Source organism: Micromys minutus (genome assembly GCF_963924665.1).
Source record: "Micromys minutus genome assembly, chromosome: 8".
NCBI lineage: Eukaryota > Metazoa > Chordata > Mammalia > Rodentia > Muridae > Micromys > Micromys minutus.
Window position 1 is genome coordinate 19,840,453 of NC_137977.1, and position 20,667 is coordinate 19,861,119.

Below are 20,667 nucleotides of genomic sequence, written 5' to 3' on the forward strand. Positions count from 1 at the left end.
CCTCAGAACTGGCCAAAGTCATGTTACAATTTTGACTGTCTTTTTTTCTTCTAATCCTTGCTCCTGCCATGGGGAACCTGTTGTTTGACTGATCTGGTCTTGGACATCATACAAAAAGTAGACTTTTTATATGAAAAACCAGGCTTAAAAGTTCAAAGGCAAAGCAGTGAAGTGGTAGAGCATTTTTGGCTAACTAGAGACAGTATTATCACCAACTTTAAGCTGATTGGTCCTGAGGGAGGTAAGAAGGATGGTGGACAGGTGGTAGATGGGGATTTCAGAAGATTAAGATAACAGGGTACAGGTGATTCAACTTGTGGTGGTTTGAGTATGCTTGGCCCAAGGTGTGGTACTATTTAGAGGTGTGGCCTTGTTGGAGAAAGGATGTCATTGTGGGTGTGGGCTTTAAGACCCACCTCCTAGTTGCCTGGAAGCTAGTCTTCTCTTTCAGATAAAGAGATAGAACTCTCAGCTCCTCCTGCACCATGCCTGCCTGGATGCTGCCATATTCCCACCTTGATGATAATGGACTGAACCTCTGGACCTGTAAACCAGCCCCAATTAAATGTTGTCCTTTATAAGAGTTACCTTGGTCATGGTGTCTGTTCATAGCAGTAAAACCCTGAGACACAATCATAACTTTTTGGCTCATTGGTAGCATTCTTCAGTGCCAGTTAAAGTATTAATCATGAACTTAATTTCACCTTGTGAGCAACGTGAGTATAAATGAGTATAAAATGGCTACATATGCGTTAAAGGGAACAAGCTTCAACAATGGTGTTTGTGAAGAACTGTCCTCGCCCTTTCTGCAGGACTGACATTGTGAAATTTTTGTCTCCTTGGGAGCCTGGCAGGCCCTGACCTCCACAGATTACATCAAACTCAGTAGCCAGAATCCCCTGGACATTCAGAACACAGACAAAGACAAGAAATACTACTAATAATTGAAGTAAAGGTCTTACAAACTCTGGAAAGCAAAAGTTTGGCTTCAGATGACTAGCTAATGGCAAGGACCTCCTTCCAAAGGTCACCCTCTGCCTGGGATAAAAACTAGACATTTCTGTCTCCATCCATAGTTTGGATCCATATGAAGTCTTGATTCCTCTCTCTGATGATAAAATTCCTCCTCAGAAAAACCAAGCCAGCCAAACCCTAAGCTACCCCATGAATTCCAATGCTCCCTTCCTTAAAATGCTTGTTCTCATAAACAGTAGCCACAAAATGCTCTCTAAATTTCAGTCTGACCTAGGAAAAGACTGTTGGATCTGCTGGAGAATAAGACAAGCTTACATACTTGGGCACTGACTTAACTAAAGTCCCCTTAACCAAGGATTCTACATCCAAGCCCTGACTCTAGGCCTGGCCTGTAAAAATAGTGAGTATAGCCAATTGTGTGGACTCTGCCTCAACTGCACCAGGTAAATTTCCAACTTGGTAGTTCCTAATATCAACTATTTCACATGTCCCAATGGTGTCTCCTCTTGGTAGCCTATCAGTTATTTCATGTACCAAGTTGGATATTTAGTTTCAGGTCTTATAGTCATCCCTAGGGCCAAATCACCAGTCTACCCCTGTCTGAACCAAAAGGGATGATATCTTAATTTCAACCCTGTTGGGAATAGTGGGGCCATTGGAAAGGGCATTGGTCTCCATCAAATACAACACAGCAAACAAATCAAGGTTGATCTGATACTGGTACAGGACAGTATTGGAAAACTCCAGACTCAGGTGAACTCCCTGGCAGCCATGGTATTATTACAAAATAGATGGGGACTAGATCTCATTGTGGCAGAGAAGGGAGGAACCTGTGCCATGTTGGGGGAAGGAATGTTGTTTCTGCATGAATTTATCAGGTGTCTAACTAAGAACAGCAGACAGCTTAGGAAAAAAAGTCACAAGTCAGATACTCCACTTGGGGATCATGAATAACCCTTTTGATTAAGCCCCTATTGTGATCGTTCTAATCTTCAAGCCTTGTATTTTGAAATTCCCCGCTAATCTGTTGCAACAAAGAGTACAAGCCATTACTGCCTCAAACTATCATTCTGCTCTTCCTGAGGACTAGAAACCAGTTACTCAGAGTATGTAGTTACTTACTCCTTTATCAAGGTTTTATCAAGGACTGTTTTAAGACAGGGTTTCTCTGTGTAGCTCTGAATGTCCTGAAACTCTCTCTGTAGACCAAGCTGAAATCACCTCATGGTAATCCACCTGTCTCTGATGTACCACCAATGCCAGCCTTTTTGAATGGGAACTAAGCTTTCAACTTTATAAGTAGCATTTTTTTAAAAAGTAGTTTTTGCCAAACCAAGTTTCTCTGTATAGCCCTGGCTGTCATGGAACTTACTCTGTAGACCAGGCTGGCCTCAGAGATCAGAGATCCCCTTACCTGTTTCCTGAGTACTGGGATTAAAAGGCCTGATCCACCACCTCCTGGCCATCAGGGGCTCTTAAAACAAAGATCTGTATTTGTTACAATTTAGTTATTTTGTAAAGAAAGAAAGATAGATCATGAAATGTTTTATAAGGACCAGTCATCTTATTTTTAACTTTCTCAGAGAAGGGAATCCAACCTCTGAACTACAAGTCCCAGAGAACAACACGATACTTTCTTTCTAAACGATGGGCGGGAATTAGAACTACAGTTATTTGGCCAAATGTTAAAATGTAATTTTAGCGGGTTTTCCCTTTTCCCGGGAACCAAAATGTTTCTCAACGCAAGCCTGAACTCAGAGACAAGCGAGTAACATTACTCCTACTGGAGACAGACCAAATCGAGCCGAAGCCGGTATTTAACTAAAGCCCAACTTCCCGCGTCTAGTCAATTCTCCCGGCAGTCTCTTTCCTCACCGTGCCAGGGCGTCCTATTACCATAGCATATTCTGATTGGCCGATGGAAGGGTGACGGCGCCTGCGCACTGCATTTCTCTGAGGGCGGTGGGCAGACGCCATTTTGGCCCCAGAGGTGCTTCTGGGAAGTTGAGCGCGGTTCTTCACTTTGCCGGTCGCCGAGGTACGGCCCTGTTTAGTAGCTGGGGTTTCCTGGTCGAAGCGTCGGCGCCCGCCGCTGCCGACGTCTCTGACTCTCCGGCGAGGCAGAAGCGCGCCGCTGTGGAGAGAAGTCACTCCGCCAGGAAGGACGTGACGGGGGCGGCGCGTGGCGCGGACACTCCCCGCCGAGAGCCCGCCTGCCATGGACTCGGAGTACTACAGCGGTGACCAGTCAGGTGGGTCGGGACGGGGAGGACGGCGCTGCGGCTCGGCCTCGCGCTTCCGCAAGGCGAGGAGATCTCAGTCAGGGCCCGGCACACGAAAGCCCGCTGCCACTATCCGTGCCCTGTTGGAAAGTCCCCTCCTGCCTCAGGTGTACCGGCGCGGAGGGGCGGGACTGGCGCCTGGGCGAGGGAACCTCTTCCGGTTCCAGACGGATTTTTTTTTTTTTTTTTTTTTTTTTTTTTTTTTTTTTGCTCAAGTTGTCTCTTCTACCTACACGCTTAAAGGGGATTGTCAGGAGTTGAGTTTTTCTAGTTCCATGGGGGACAGCAATCGTCTTTAGACTCCTCTTTACTAGTTAGGGGTATTTAATCTCCTGTAATCCTGGTTTCCTGGGAAGAAAGGGCGGGGTCTTTTAAATTTACACACGGATTTTAAAAGCAAGGAATGAGTCCCTGATACTTGGAGTGACTTTCGTGCCTTCTACACTATATCGGCTCCACTATGCTAGACGCGCTAGATGAAGAGATGAACAAGGCAGGGGCCTGCTGGGTAAAAACAGCTGTACACCGATTTCTTTTGGACTTTATGTATCAAAAGTACTGTACTGGATAGTTTAGCATTAAGCTGTTTTTCTGTTTTGACTTTGACAGCAGTGTTGATAACCGACTCTGAACCTCATTATCCTGAACCTCAACTACTGTTTTGCCTGAATACCAAATTTTTTTTCCAGTTCATTGGCATTTTAAAATTAAGTTAAAAAAATAATTAGTGTGAATGATGGGTAAGCTATGTTACAAGGAAAAAAAATTGAGGTAGCAAAAAGATAGTTCCATAACATACACACACACACACACACACACACACACACACCCTTCTTTTAATTGTTTGGGTTGTTTTTGGTTTGGTTTTTTTGAGAGTCTACTTTGTAGCCCTGTCTGGTCTCAGACTTACTTTGTAGACCAGGCTGGCCTCAGACTTACTTTGTAGATCAGGCTGACCTGGAATCCACAGAGATCACACTGCCGCTACCTCCCCAATGCTAGGATTAAAGGTACATGTTTAGTTGCTTTTCTGATTTTAATATTTTTACATCTGTGTTTTAAACTTAGGCTCTCTAGTTATATTTTCTTTTTGGTTTTTGTTTTTTTTGGGGTTTTTTTTTTTTTTTTTTTTTTTTTTTTTTTTTTGCCATTTGGTGTTTTCCCATCACTCCAGAATAGTAATGCCTTATCTGCCCTGGTTTCTCCAGTCATTTAACCATTTGAACACAATTGTTAAGACTCTCTGAAACTCTTTTTTTCTTATTGTTATTCTATAAACTTTACTTTGTTTAGATTTTGAGACAGCTTTTCTCTGTGTAACAGCCCTGGCTATCATGGAACTCATTCTGTAGACCAGGCTGGCCTCGAACTCACAAAGATCCTCCTGCCTCCTCTTCCTTAGTGCTGGGATTAAAGATATGCACCATCATACCTTTAATAAAGGTATAAACTTTATTCTTAAGGTGAATTGAATATCTCATCAGTATGAAAGTAATTCTATTTTTATACTACTTTTTTTGACTTTCGCGTACTTGACTCTTTTATTTAACCTTTGTTTACTTATTTGTTTCATAAACTGCTAATCAAGTCTTATGCTTCCCAGTACCTCCTGAGGATAGTTTTATTTTTAAGGTATTGGCTAAGGTTAGATGACAGCACTATTTATTCTATCAAATTATAGTTTATATACTTCAATGAATTTTCACTATTACTGGACTGAAAAGCACTTCCTATATACCATGTAACGACAATATTTTGGGCTCCAAAGATTCAGTTATGAATCAGAAAACTCCAGAGAAAACAGAGCAACTTGTCACATAGTGCATTAGAAGGTGGTAAGTGCCTTAAAAAGATAGACAGTAAAGCAATAGGAACTGCTATTTAGATGATTTCTAACATGGCATTCAGTGTTTGCTCTGGGCTTCACCTTTGTGAAATGTTCTCACTGTTGTGTGTGCCACATCACGTGGTAGCAGTTGTTAGTATTTATTCAAGTATCGTCCAGAACCTTTGCCCAGCTTAGCTGTAGATGTTCATTTTAACTGTAATCATAAGCATTATTACAGATGTCATCCACCTTATACCTAAGTGGGGTTTTGTTTTGTTTTAAGCAGATGATGGTGGCGCAACCCCAGTACAGGACGAGCGGGATTCAGGGTCAGATGGTGAGGATGATGTAAACGAGCAGCACTCCGGGTCCGACACTGGAAGTGTAGATCGCCATTCAGAGGTACAGTGTCTTCGGGGAAGCTTTTCCGTACACTTCCAATACCCTGAACGGGTAAAAATTAGAAGATTTAAAAAAAATGAGTAGGGATAGTCTGGGCAACTGATGATAACAGAGAAAAAAAGCTCTCTTGGGTTAAGTTTCAAATACTAGGCAGTTTCAGCTTTTCCTGTTTACTCAGTGTATTAGCAGGCTTCACCATCCCTAAATAATATTAGAAATACCACTTGAAATAGTCAGGGAGATAGCATTAGTAAGGTTTGTTTCAGGAATTACACTGGTTTGATGTAGCAAGGTCTAGGATGTACTTACTGCTTTGCTGTGTTTGTTGTGGTTTGTTACTGTGTCACTTGGGATTAAACCCAGGGCTTTGTATCTGCTAGGGAATCAAACACTCTACTACTGAGCTACTTTTTATTTTTATTATATTTATTGGAAGGTTAGGGCTGAGCATACCATAGTGTGGAGGTCAAAGGACACCTTGCAGAAATTAGTTCTCTCCTTCCACCAAATGGCTTTTGAGGATCAAATTCAGGTGATTGCTTTAGTGGCAAATACTTTTACCAATAGAGCCATCTTACCAGTCTTAATTTTATCATTAAGGCAGAGTTTTGCCAAATTGCCCAGGCTAGAGCCTTGAACTCTTTATATAACTGAAGCTAATCTTGAACTTTTCATTCTTCTGCTTTAGCCGACTCCTATGTAGCTGGGATTATAGGCATGTATAATCATACTTGTGGCAAATGTAGCTTTAAAAGCTGTTTTAGTGTAATAACCAAATGGTAAAATGTGTATATAGTCTAACATTTAACATTTGTCCTAAATATTTTTAAGCTAGTTAATATGCCTTCATAGTCACATAACCTTTCAGTATTAATAACATAAAACTGTAATTTCCTAGTAAGTTAGCATACGTCTTTGATAGATAATAACCTGAAACAAATGGGAATGATAAAGGTGAATGGATTTTTCTAAGTATTTTATGACTGACATTTTTATTACATAAGCATAGAAGATTGTCCAATTTTAAGTAGTAGATATATCTTAGAAAATTATGCTGAACCATAGAGATGGCTCAATGGTCAAGAGCATTTGCTGCTCTTCCAGAGATACTAAGTTCAATTCCCAGCAAGCACATGGTGGCTCACAGCCATTTACAATGGAATCTGATACCCTCTTCTGGCATGCAGATAGAGCAGCATTCATATACAAAATAAATAAATAAATCTTAAAAAAAATTATACTGACTCTGTTATTACAGTCATGTTATTTTTTTAGTCTATATATTCACATCATTCCTGTATACATTGAACTTATTTACTGATCACTTGCTGTGTGTCATGCTGTGTTTAAAGGTGCTTTGGACATATTGTGACTTGTTGGGCTTATTTTCCAGTAGAACGAGAAAGGCATACTATATATAATTTTAAATATATATTATATTTAATACAATAACATTTACATTATTTTATACTACTATATGTTATACTATAAATATTTATATTTATGTTATATAATATGTATAATACATATTTAATGTTTAAAATATATCATATATAAATGTGTATTATATATGATATATATTTTAAATTGAGTAGTCTATTAGAAAGTAACAAATAGAAAGAACAGAAAATTGAGAAATGTAGGGTACAAAGATGGAAGCTAGTGTTCCATGTTGAGTAAGGTCAGTGTAGGCTTTATTACAAAGGGGACTTTTAAAGGGAATGGTTGAGAAAGGATACCAAATAGCCATTTAGGCATGTGTCTGTAGAGGAAGAACATTGCCAGTGACCTCAAGTGGTAGTGTGTTTGAAGTCCTCAAGGGACACCTAGGAGCAAGTGTGGGGATTGTAATCTATAAGGGGCATGGGAGGTCAGCAAATTGCCAGTCTAGAATGGCTTGTTGTTTAGGTGTTTTGATGTCACTCAGTGTTAGAGGCTCTTAAAAAAGTTAAATTCTATTCTTAATGACAGGTGGGGACTGAGAAGATGACTCAGTGGTTAAAAGTACCTACTGTTTTTCCAAAGGATCCACATTTAGTATACAGTATTCATCAGGAGTACCTCTAGTTTTAAGCAATTTAGCACTCCTTCTGACCTATACAGGCACACACACAGACACAAATAAAAATAATAAAAGTAACATTTTTTATATTATTTTATATGAATGTATTGCCTCCATGAATGTCCGTCCACCATGTGCATGCCTGGTACCTTCAGAGGCCAGAATGGATTATCAAGTCCCCTAGAACTGGAGTTGCAGACAATTCTGAGTGTCAAGTGGGTGTTAGGAGTTGAACCTAGTTCTCTTGGAAGAACAGCTTATGATCTTAGCCTCTAAACCATCTCTATTCCCTAAAAGTAAAATGTTAAAACAATTATTAATAGTGTAAAGTTTTTTTATCTTGTGTGTGTGTGTGTGTGTGTGTGTGTGTGTTTTGAGTGATGTGCCTGCATGTATGTCTGTACTGAGTGTGTGCTTGGTACCTGCAAAGGCCAGAAGAGGATGTCAGATGTCCTGAGAATGGAGTTGTAGACACATGACCCACCATATGTGGTCTGTGGGTCCTGGGAATTGAACCCAGGTCCTCTGGGTTCATTATTTATGTGTGTTGTGTGTTTTGCCTGTATGTGCCTGTATGTGTACCTGGGCACCAGGTTTATCCCTGGTATCTGCAGAGCTAGAAAAATGCATCAGATCTCTTGGAACTAGAGTTAAAAGCTGTTCTGAACTACTGTGTATATGCTGGGAACCAAACTTGGGTCCTTAAGTAAAGTCTAGCATCTCTTCTTAGTTGTCTTAGTCCCTGGTGATGTCTAGCAAACTAACTTGCCTATAGTGTAGCCTGTGTCTAGAATCTCTTCCCAAGTGCTTTCTGCCAATTTCCTTAAATCTGGTTATATATGAAGTCCATTTCTTTGGGGGAGTGATGAAGAATGATTTAGCTTAAGCCTTTTTTCCCCAATGCTCCAGAAGCTGAGCTCTCAGCCAGAGTAGGAATGAGGTAGCACTTCATTACCATAGTCTTAACAAGCTGGGGGAAGAGTGACAGGGTCCAAGGTAAAACCTTTGGTTAAGGATGGCACAGAAGATGGGATGCCCTCATCTGGAATGCATTCACCCAGGATTTAGCCTGCACACTCGTCATGTTAAGGCAGGATTTCTTGCTTCCTCCAAAAAAAAGCTGTCTCAGGGGGATAGGGGTAGTAGGGCCTGGGTTTATGATTGGATGGTCTAGAGTATGATCTACCTTAGAATCCTAAGCTGTGAGATTGGAAGGAAAGTAATCTTGGTTCAGATATTATAGATATTACAGACACTGCCTCTTGCTGAATTTAGAATTTTTTCTATTTTCTTTTCCCTGGAGACCTTTTCCAGGGGCTTTAAATTTGACTTTCTACTGCTTTTACTAGAGAGGAGGTCAACAAAGTTTGGTACTTTCTAGAAGTCTTTGTTTGACTTTATTTTTATTTTTTCTGGCTGCTAGAACCTTTCCATATTAAAGATGGTTTCTACAGACATTTGCGAGAAAATAAAGTGTTTAGTGTTATTAATGTTCATGTGCCTCTCCCTGTTCAATGTTAGACCCAAAAACTTTCCTTTTGAGTTTGAGAGCTGAGGAGTGCATATTAGTAGCAGCAGGAATCAACCAGTCAGTCTACTTAGGGTGACCAGATTGGTCTGACCACACAATGGAGTGGCCACAGGTTTCTGTGAAGATAGCCTGTTTCCATCCCCATCCTAAGATTTAGTTTTTGCCTGGTTGAGAGGTATCTGGAGATTCCTTGCTGAAGGTTCAGGTCATTGAACCTCCCCTGGCCCATTCTGGAGCATGAAGGAGGACCATGAGTTACTGGTGTTTGGCAGCTCTTGCCTCTTGTAGGTCCAGTCTTAGTATATTTCTGACATCCTAGTAAGAGCAAACCTTGCACAGAATGGAGACCAGAGTTACTATTGTACAGAAAAAAAGTTCAGAGTCTTAAAATATGGCTAGCCTGGAACTTGGCTCTATGATCAGGCTGTGTTGAGCTTCTGTGAGACCAGAAGAGAGCATCAGATATCCTCAAATTGGAGTTAGTTATGAGCCACCTTGTGGTTATTGGGAACTGAATGCAAGTCCTCTGGAAGAACAATAATTGCTGCTAGCCAGTCATCTTTCTGACTTCCTTTGTGTGAAATTTTCTACAAGTACTGTTTCATGATGTAAAAAATAAGTGGCTAGAGAGATGGCTCAATGATTTAGCGCACTTGTTGCTCTTCGAGAGGACACAGGTTCAATTCCTAGGATTCACATGGTGGCTCACAACCACCTGTAACTCAGGTCCAGAGAATCTGATGCCTTCTTTTTTGGCTCTACAGGCACCAGGCACACATGCAGTGTACTTACATACACACATACATAAAATTTTCTCTGCAGGCAAAACAATCATTTATATAAAGTAAATACGAATATATTTTAATTGGAAAAAGTGGTCTCTGATCTTAAGGTCAATGTATGATGGAGGCGGTAGTCATTTTGGGCGATGTAGAAATAGAAGGTGCTGTAGAGATATGAAAGAGGAATGACTAGCTGTCATAAGATATGTTTGTGCTGTGTCTTGAAAGATTTTATGATTAATTATAACTAGTAATGTTTTGTTATTAGCAGCTTTTCATGCATTTAATATTTAAAGCAGCTCTTTAAAGTATAATTACTAGCCAGGCTTTAGTCCTAACACTTAGGAGGCAGAAGCAGGCAGGCTGCTGTGAGTTCCAGGACAGCCAGTGCTACACAGAGAAACCCTGTCTGGAAATACAAATGAATGGACGGATGGGCAGACAGAAGGAAGAAAGGGGGAAAAAGTATAATTACTATCTCTGACTATTACACAGTGGAGAAAGAGGCTTTGAGACATTAAACAAATTTCCCTAGGTCACAGGATAAAGTGGCGGGGCTGTGGTTTTGACCTCTGGCTATACTGTGTGACTCAAGTCTCTGTTCTTAACTTTCACATCACATTGCACAGAATCTATTCTTTCTAGAGTGGAAGATGGGAAAGAAAGGCTTCATGTGAGGAGTAGTTTTGCTAAGCTTTATGGCTGCTGAGTTTTATGAATAGGAGAAGGTGATTAAAAAATAAAGAGCACAGCATGTGTGAAGGGCATGAGGTAGCCGTGACATCAAGTCTGTGCCAGGATGGAAGTGTGAATTAGGGGAGGCAGATGGAGTTGTCCTTTTCATAGAACCTGCAGGTTTGTATAAAATCAGTTTTCTAGTCATCAGGACTGCTTTTGTTTTCTTTCTTTTCTCTTTTTGTTTTCTTTCTCTTTTTTTAAAAAGATTTATTTATTCATTTCATGTATGTGGGTACACTGTTGCTGTCTTCAGACACACCAGAAGAGGGCATCAGATCCCACTACAGATAGTTGTGAGCAACCATGTGATTGCTGGGAATTGAACTGAGGACCTCTGGAAAAGCAGTCAGTGCTCTTAATCACTGAGCCATCTCTCCAGCTTTAGTTTCTACTTCTAATATAGTCTCCTCAAATTCTATGTCTTTGCTTCCTGCTTGAGTCTCTTGACTAGTTCTTCCTCCTTTTTTCTTTTTGCTTTTGTTTGTGTTGGGACAGGGTCTCACTGTGTAGCTCTGGTTGACCTGGGACTCCACTATTTAGACCAAGCTAGCCTTGTGCTCCTAGAGATCTGTTCTGTTTCCCAGGGTCTGAGATTAAAGATGTGTGCCTACATGCTCAGAAGAACTAGCTCTTTCTAGACTGAAGTGATTGCTCTGTTTCTTCCCTTCATGCCATATAATGGATCGGTGTCTGGATATTTATAAAGCTCATTTTAAAAATGATAGGACAAGTGGTGGTGGTGTGTGCCTTTAATTCAGGCACTTGAGAGACAGAGGCAGGAGGATCTCTGAGATGGAGGCCAGCCTGGTCTACAGAACGAGTTCCAGAACAGCCTGGGTTACATACTGAAACGCCTCCCAAAACGGGGCTGGTGCTGGGGTAGGGCTGAGTGGTAGAACTTATCTAGCATGTGTGAGGTCCTGAGTTCAGTTACCAGGTTATAAAAAGAAGAAGGAAAAGTCTAAGAAGTAAAAATGATAGGAGCCAGGTATTCGTGTAGTGCACACTTTTGACCCTACCACTCAAGAGACAGGCAGGCAGATCTCTCTGTTCAAGGCCAGCCTGGTCTACAGAGTGAGTTCCAGGATAGCTAGAACTACACGAGAAATTGTGTCTGGATTACCCCTTCCCCCCCCCCCCCCACAAAATATATGTGTATATATATGTGTGTGTGTGTATACACACTCATTCATTTTTAAATATTCTTCTTGGTGATGGATCAAATTATTATGTATTCTCTTGTGTTTTCCTGACTTCTCTTTAGACAAATACTTCCTTAAAGCCAGAACCTAGGAAACATCCACAATTTTGAGTATAGTATTTATTAAATAAATGTTTATTTAATTTTATTTAATTTTGTATCATCCCATAACCCTTTATTATTCATTTACCAAATATGTATGTACCTGTGCAGAGTTTAAAATGCCTGCCTTTTTAGATGACTTTTACCTACACTCTTGGAAAATAAGAAATGTGCTAAGGTGAAACCTCAGTGCTCATAAGATTGTGTGTTCTTCCCACAGTCTCCATGTACACTTACTAAATGCCTGCTCCCTCAGTGACAAGGAATCAAGTTGAGTGCTTACTGAGAGCTCAAGAAAAAATGCCTCTGGGAATTTTAAAAAGCTTGCAATTTTACAAAGTTTCCTAAATTTGTTATATTTTGGTGAATATATGTAGCAATTGTCAGTTCTTTGAGATGCTGTGCTCTAAGGGCAAATCCAAACTATCTTTATCCAAGTTTTATGCTAGTTTTCTTGATTTCTTCTTGAGTCCTATAAAGATCCCACTTTTGAACTGGCTGTAGTGATGTCTTTGTGAGGAATTAAGGCTCCGTTTTACAAAACTGAGACACCCTACATTTGGGAGTATTCTATACAGAGTTGATTATACTTCTCTTTGGGGGCCAAACTATGACAGTTTATTTCACAAACTGGCCTTAACTTAAAGTAATGTGTCTGTATAGGTATAGGATAAAAAGTCTTTTTCTGGTATCCACAAATTCCTACATTTAAAGAAATTGCTGAAAAAAATTTTAAAGTTCCACTACCTTTTTTGACATTGCTAATTTTTCTATCTTTTTCAGAATGAAACCAGTGATAGAGAAGACGGCTTGACCAAGATACATAATGGAACAGACTCTGAGAATGATGAGCCCTCCAATGTTAATGCCAGTGACTCTGAAAGTGAGGAGCTTCACAGGCCAAAGGACAGTGACTCTGAATCCGAGGAACATGCAGAGTCTCCTGCCAGTGATTCTGAAAATGAAGCTGTCAACCAACATGGGAGCGACTCTGAAAATGAAGAGCTTCTTAATGGGCATGCCAGTGACTCTGAAAAGGAAGAGGTTAGAAAGCATGCAGCCAGTGACTCTGAAACCGAGGACACTCTGCAGCCTCAGGTCAGCGAGTCTGACAGCGAAGATCCCCCAAGGCCTCAGGCTAGCGACTCAGAAAATGAGGAGCCTCCCAAACCTCGGATAAGTGATTCAGAAAGTGAGGAGCTCCCCAAACCTCGGATCAGTGACTCAGAAAGTGAGGACCCTCCAAGGCCCCAGGCCAGTGACTCGGAAAGTGAGGAGCTCCCCAAACCCCGAGTCAGTGACTCGGAAAGTGAGGATCCCCCAAGACCCCAGGCTAGTGACTCGGAAAGCGAGGAGCTCCCCAAACCCCGAGTCAGCGACTCGGAAAGTGAGGACCCTCAGAAAGGACCTGCTAGTGATTCTGAAGCTGAGGATGCCTCCAGACACAAAGAAAAGCCAGAATCGGATGATAGTGATTCGGAGAATAAGAGAGAAGATTCTGAAGTTCAGAATGAGTCAGATGGTCATACAGACAGAAAAGGACTCCACAGCTCTGACAGCGAGGAGGAAGGACCCAAAAGGCAAAAAATTGTCAGTGATGATGACGAAGAAAAGGAGGGAGATGAGGAGAAAGTAGCAAAGCGGAAGGCTGCTGTGCTTTCTGATAGTGAGGATGAAGACAAAGCATGTAAGGAATCCTATTGGAATGTCATTTTCCTCATTGTCTCTATAACTAAAATATTGGGTCCTCCTCTGGTATGTTTTATTAGCATATATTAATTGTAATGTTAATTTCTTCATGGTCTTTTCTTCATAAGTATATGTTTTAATCATACTTATTATCCCATCTTGTCCAGCTCCCACTGGTCCTTTTATACTTTCTCTTTTTTTATGGATACTTTTTGTTTTGTAACCAGATGAATTTTACTAGGTTTACCTTATGGAAGTCATGTACCTTTCCAGTGGCTCTACTACTAAAGAAAAAATTTTCCTTTCCCTACCAACAATTCACTGAGTATAAATCGTCAGGGAGGATGGAGCCATATATTGATGGTCCCAGTCTCAGGCACGTATTCATAGCTGTTGTGACAAGGGTGCAACAGCCATGCCATGATTGGAAGTTTCCAGTCCTTCCCACCTTCTCACTTCCTCTGACTCTTAGGCTCTCCCTGTTCTTTCATGTATTTTCTGAGACTTAGAGGGAGTGATAGAGATGTCCCATTTATGATTGAGCACTCAGTAGTCACTTATTCTCGGCCCTTTTACTCACTTTAAATCTCTACGGTTAATGTTAGATCTATATTGTTTTCAAACATGATATTCTAATTGCCTTATTTTTAATTTTTTTTTTCCTGAAGCTAAAATTCAAACAAGGGCCTTGTGCTTGGTAGTAGACAGGTGCTGAACCACTGAGTTAAATCCCAACACCTAGCATGATAATCTTTTTCTTTTTTTTTTAAGATTTATTTTTATTTATATGAGTATACTGCAACTGTCTTCAGACACACACCAGAAGAGTCCATGGGACCCGGTTACAGATGGTTCTGAGCCACCATGTGGTTGCTGGGAATTGAACTCAGGACCCCTGGAAGATCACTTAGTGCTATTAACCACTGAGCCATTTTTTCAGCCCAATATCCTTAAATATAACGAAAATGCTCATTTTCCTTGGCTATCATTGGCTAAATTTCCTTTGAGTTATTCTAACTTCACTGTATTAACTTCTGTGTGCTTGAAATGATGGTTTAATTGCCAGTATAAAAGACTTCATTTTTCTTTCCTAGAAAAGCCAATATGATCCCATGAAAACTCCTGTCTATATCTATAGTAGTCTGGGATTCTCTGCAACTGCTAATTTGAATTTCACTCAGAAACTTAGCTTCAGAAGTCCTTCTCTTTGTTAAATGTTAAAATGTTGTTGAGGATCCACATACAAGAAGGCTTAGAGGGCTCTATTTAGAGACCATAGCTTTACAGAGTGTTAGTCTTTACTGCCTCAGACACAGGTAATACGTCTTACTTAATACCGTATTATGCAACTTGTTCTTTTTAGAAAAATTACATTCTTTTATAACAATAGTTCTTAACATTAGACAACAGTACACTTTAGGTCATATTTCAGTTCCTCTCCCATGTCCTTCACCTAAAAAATCTCAGTTTTCTTGCTGGTTTCTTTTCTTTTGTGTTGCTGACTTTTCCATTCAGGATTCTCATCTGTTTTGTAGCCTTTCCCCTGTTTATTGCTCACCAGCTCTCTGGGGTATGGATTAAATTCATCTGCTTTGTAGCCTTTCAGGTCATTGTTTATTTTACCAGGAAAGTTTTGAAACTTTTGTCTTATATTTTAGCTGCTTCAGTACCTTTGATTTCGATTGTTGAGGGGGTCATGTGGCTTTGCCTGTTTACATTTCTGTATTTCTGTATGGTGATTTATATACCTCTTGGTTTAGATATCTTTTCTTAATCTGGGGATGGGAGTTGTTTTCCTGAGCAGTCTACTCTTAAAGGCTCAATCCATGCAGTAAGTGAGGAGACAAACTGCTGTAGGAGCAGCAGCATCACACAAGATCTAGAAAAAGGCTTAAAACTAGCCATTGCACCTAATAGGCACCAGTACGAAGAGGACTGGAAATGGCAGGACTACTGTAGAGTGTGCTGTGAGGTTAGAAATTACCCAGGGCTGGGGTAGAAATAATCAGAGAAGGAAAGGGAGGCAGGGGAAGAGCAAGAAAAGAGAAACAAGGCATAAGAGATTAAAGTTGATGATGTTTTAGAGGGGAAGACAAGAACAGGAAATTATGAGAAAAATTTAAAAGGAAAACAATCACTTAGGTAGTAAAAAAGTTAAAAAAATAGTTAAATGTAAAAATTAGTTTTTTAAAAAGACAATAAGGTAAAGCTATACTAATGGAGCAGGGAAGACAGAGACATAGGGGCCAAACAGAAAAATATAAAACTAAGGAAAAGAAAGATATTATTCAAGGATGGTAATAAAATACATATTAGGTGATTATATAAAGGAGAATAACTGAAATTAAAAGTTCAATCCAGAATTGGGCAGTGGTAGTGCATGCCTTTAATTCCAGCACTCAGAAGGCAGAGGCAGGCAGATCTCTGTGAGTTCAAAGCCAGCGTGAAATACAAAGCAAGTTCCAAGATAGCCAAGGCCTTTATACAGAGAAACCCTCTATCAAAAAAACAGTTTAAGTACAGTTAAAAAACAAAAAAAGTGCTTAAGTGTATAGGGGGAAAATTATAAAAAAGAAAAAAGTTGAGCTATGGGAATAGTTTTTCAGAATTGGAGATTGCTAGTTCTGTGAATCAGAGGTGGTCAGTTGGATTTTTTTATGTGTGTTCTGAGGTTTGTTCAGGTACCTGATGTGTACCAGAGTTGTCTTTGGTTTTCCATTTTTGTGTATCAGGGGCCTCTAACTGGCCACAAATTACTATATGTTCCGACAGCAGCAAAGAAGAGTCGAGTTGTCTCTGATGCTGATGACTCTGATAGTGATGTTGTATCAGACAAGTCAGGCAAGAGGGAGAAGACCGCAGCATCTGAGAGTGAAGAAGAAGTCGGGAAAGAAGAGTCTTCTGTAAAGAAGAATGAAGAGAAGGATCTGTTTGGGAGTGATAGTGAATCAGGCAATGAAGAAGAGTAAGTGAGAGCATGGGGGTTTTCAAGGGATCTTCAGTAGTAAAATGGCTTTGGCCATTTAAGACTTGAGCTGAAGTATTTACTACTACACAAACTACAGCCTAAGTGGGTCTTAAAATTACGTTGACTGAAGTAGATGCAAGGAGTTATGGCTCCCTTGAAGTTTAAGAACTGGTGAAACACATGGTGCTGGGGTCAGTAATCATATTACCTCTAGGTTTTGGTTGTAGAAGGCCAGTTTAAAAGGGCTGTCAAGGGCTGGGATTGACTCAGTCAGTATTTGAAACAAAAACAAAATACCTTCACCTGTGGGTTCAGCACTGCCCGAGTGAGCAGAAGCTGTGAGGAAACTTCTGTGGGAATAGGCTTCTCGAGTAGAGCACTGGTTATATGAGTATGTTTGGTGCAGCCCATTGAATGAGATGCCCTTGGTCTGCACATTTATTGTCAATAAACTATACCTTGTTTGTAAAAATGATACCTATGCAAATGTAAGAAAGAAGATGAATCTTCTTGTATTTGCTTTTCTAGAAATCTTATTGCAGATATATTTGGAGAATCTGGTGATGAAGAGGAAGAGGAATTTACAGTAAGTATAAGATGGGACTGTTTGTTCTAAGTGTGCATTGTTGTTTCTTTGCGGCAGTTCAGTAATGTTTACAGTGAAATAGTACAAAGCCTTACAAAGAATACAACTATTTTAGGGTGTAGAGTTTGGAAAGTGCAGGACAGTATCCCTACCTGCTATGAATAGTATGCTGGCCTATATATAATAAAAGGAGACAGTATAGCAGGAAAGTGCTCATACAGGTGTGGACTTTCCTGGAAAAAAAAATTTCCCCAGATTAGGGGTAAGGAGGGAGCTTTTGTTACATCCTCTTTGATACCTATTCAGTATTTTTTCGTCTTTTGTGAATATATCATTTAACATGGGAAATTGGGAGTTGCTTGTAAAAGGAAATCTATAACTTGGTTATGATAGACTAACTCACTGTGCCTTTAGGGTTTTAACCAAGAAGATTTGGAGGAAGAGAAAAACGAAACACAGCTAAAAGAAGCAGAAGATTCTGATTCTGATGATAACATAAAGAGAGGAAAGCAGTAAGTGCTTTTGTTGTTATGAGAAAAGTGAAGGTAGAGACTATTCTTATCTGGGTTTCCAGATTTGGAGGAGTATGTTTCTTTTTCTTTCCCCTTCACATCCTCTGTATAGTATTAGTGAATCGTTTGCTCTTATTTGCTCTGTGCTCTGCTGTCTTAAATTTATACCATTACAGACACTCCTAATTTATTTTTTTACAGGATAAGCTCTACTGAAAAATAACCTAATATGGAAAAACAATGGGGGGGAGCTCATTTTGGGTGGCAGGGGAAATGAATCTAACGCTAACACTAAAATGTTTCTTAATTATATTTTGCTTACTTTTGCTAAGATAGTTTTGAACTGTGTCCACAAGTAGATGCTGCCACAAGGCGGGATGGGATCATAAACTGAACACTGTCCACAGATGTAAAGATTATGCTTTGGCAAATGGAGTTTCTCTTTAATGATGTACAAGAATTAAGCAGCAATATTTGGGTGCTGCCTTCAGAGTTTTGGATTCATTAGCATGACTAGTGGCAGGATGAGGTGTAGGTGAGGATGGTGTAAAGCTCAGGCACTGGGTATGCCTATAACCCCTGTGCATTCAGCTGTGCTCTTCAGCACTAAAAAGCAGCACTTAAGCTTTTTCTAGTCATGGTTCATAGGACAGAAATATTCAAATAATAGAACATTTCCTAGTCAGTTGTTATCTAAAAAGGGATTACATCTAAATTGACTGTACTCTTGACTCAAGACTTGAGATGTTCTCAAGCTAATAGATGACAGGTGTGAGTGTGGCATATGAAAAACTTAGGCCTGCCTGGTTGTGATTAATGTTTATAGTAGGTAGAATAAGAACTGACAAAGTCTTCCTTTTGTGGTCGGAAGTTATGCATATGTCAGCTTTGAATATGTAGCTGGGTGGTAGTGAGTCTTGCTTTTAATCCCAACACTAGAAAGGAAGATGCAGGTGCATCTCTGACTTTGAGGCCAGCCTGGTCTATGTATTGAGCTCCAGGACATCCAAAACCACACAAAGAAACTTTCTCTTAAAACAAAACAACAGTAGTACTTCTCTGACTCAAGATTAGACCATTTAGATTTCTTTTTGTTTTTTGAGACAGGGTTTCTCTGTGTGGCCCTGACTGTCCTAGAATTCAATCTGTAGACCAGACTGGCCTTGAGATCCACCCACCTCGGCCTCCAAAGCGCTGGGATTAAAAGTATGTGCTACCACTGCCTGGCCAATTTGGTGTTCTTAATTTGATTAAAGAAGGTATGTGATTAAAGAACTTAATTTTGTGTTGCTGCCTAGTATGGACTTTCTGTCAGATTTTGAGATGATGTTACAACGAAAAAAAAGCATGTGTGGCAAACGAAGACGAAATCGAGATGGGGGTACTTTTATTAGTGATGCAGATGATGTTGTAAGCGCCATGATTGTCAAGATGAATGAAGCTGCTGAGGTAAGATCTCTTTTCTAGGTTACCCCACCACCACCACCACCACCAAATTGATGTTGTGGCATCTTTTCCTGTAAATGTTTAATATTAGACTACCATAAAAGATTTCTTGCTTTCGGTAATAAAGAATGTGCTTGCTAAATAATCTTAATCTTTAATGCTATAAATAATCTTAACTAAAGACTCTTAACTAAAAAGAAGAAATTATAAATATTTTTAGTAATAGGTAATACTGTCCTTTCTCACAGAAAGATTATTCTTGAAGAGAAACCAAAATTTCCCAGCTATATTTTGTCACTAGAATAAACTCTGAAAACCTGTCAGTACTGCAAATGACATTGTGGTTAAAAAGCCATGTAACTGCTTTGTAGGTTTGATTGACTAAACAGATAAGGAGTTTGGCTTTGTATAGCTTATTCTTGATCTTTAGAACATAATTTCTGTTTTAAGGTTCATAATTGTAGTGGTTATGATTGCCTATTAAGAGTTAATGCTGCTTTATTTTAAACCTTTTTTTCTTGGTGGGGGGGTGTCTATTTTCTGAATAGGAAGACAGGCAATTGAATAATCAAAAAAAGCCAGCTCTGAAAAAATTAACCTTATTGCCTACTGTGGTTATGCACCTTAAAAAGTAAGTATTTTGTTTTCTTGGAAACATTTTTCTTTTAATAAAATAATATTCAAACCATACACTGTTTTGAAACTATTAATTATGTCCTTCTATTGGGCTATAAAAACCAGGGATGAGTAAATTTTCTTTAGTTACTGTTCTTCATACATTTTTGGGGGTTTTTTTTTGTTTTTTTTTGTTTTTTTTTTTTTGTTTTGTTTGTTTTTTTTTTGTTTTGTTTTTTTTTTGTTTTTTTGGAAGACAAGGTTTCTCTGTGTAGTTCTGGCTGTCCTGAAACTTCCAGGCTGGCCTTGAACTCACAGAGATCTGCCTGCTTCTCTGCCTACCAAGTGCTGGGATTAAAAGACATGTACCACCATGCCTGGCACAAAAGGTTTTTTTTTTTTTTTTTAAACCTTAATGCATTTTGCAAACAGAACAAACAGAAAACTAGTAATATTAAAACCTGGAAATTTACTGACTTTATTCTTTATAGACAATTGAGACTTTGTAAATTTTCACCTATTTTTTTCCCATAGTAGTTGGAAACAGCAAATCTTAGGAGATGTATCTTAGAGCTTTTGCCATGCAGATTCATTTAATCTTGTACGTCAGTCTTGCTCTTCCTTAATGCTTTTCCTAAGTCCATGCTGGGGAATTCTTCATTAGTTTGCTATAGTCATGAGGAACTGTTTTCTTTTTGAATAAAGCAATGACCTATTTTAGTTAGTTGAAGAAATGCCATAGCACACCAGTGAGCCCACTGGAACTGCTTTCTCCACTGCAGCAGGCAAAGCTATTTGGCAGATTTCACATAGATGTGTTACATTTTCTAGTTTATCCCACAATTTTTGGTGTTCAGTTGAGATATTTTCCTCACTATGAAACTATTCTAATAAATGCTTTTTCTCTTTTAGTAATAATTGAGCTTCATTTTTTTTACTGTCTATATC

The 20,667-nt window shown here is 39.5% G+C and overlaps 1 protein-coding gene across 3 annotated transcripts in view; it reads left to right on the top strand.

The window, feature by feature from the left end:
• Positions 1 to 2,979: 2,979 nt before the first annotated feature.
• The window catches only part of IWS1 (interacts with SUPT6H, CTD assembly factor 1), a 29,966-nt gene continuing 12,278 nt past the window's right edge, over positions 2,980 to 20,667 (top strand). For 2 of the 3 annotated variants that reach the window (XM_080920028.1, XM_080920029.1), the window contains exons 1-8: positions 2,980 to 3,227; positions 5,372 to 5,487; positions 12,687 to 13,590; positions 16,365 to 16,557; positions 17,089 to 17,146; positions 17,561 to 17,658; positions 18,957 to 19,107; positions 19,653 to 19,735. In XM_080920028.1, coding sequence (XP_080776154.1) covers positions 3,194 to 3,227; positions 5,372 to 5,487; positions 12,687 to 13,590; positions 16,365 to 16,557; positions 17,089 to 17,146; positions 17,561 to 17,658; positions 18,957 to 19,107; positions 19,653 to 19,735 — 1,637 coding nt within the window. In that variant the 5' untranslated portion in view covers positions 2,980 to 3,193. The remainder of the gene's footprint in view (positions 3,228 to 5,371; positions 5,488 to 12,686; positions 13,591 to 16,364; positions 16,558 to 17,088; positions 17,147 to 17,560; positions 17,659 to 18,956; positions 19,108 to 19,652; positions 19,736 to 20,667) is intronic. The other variant, XM_080920030.1, reaches the window with a different exon arrangement.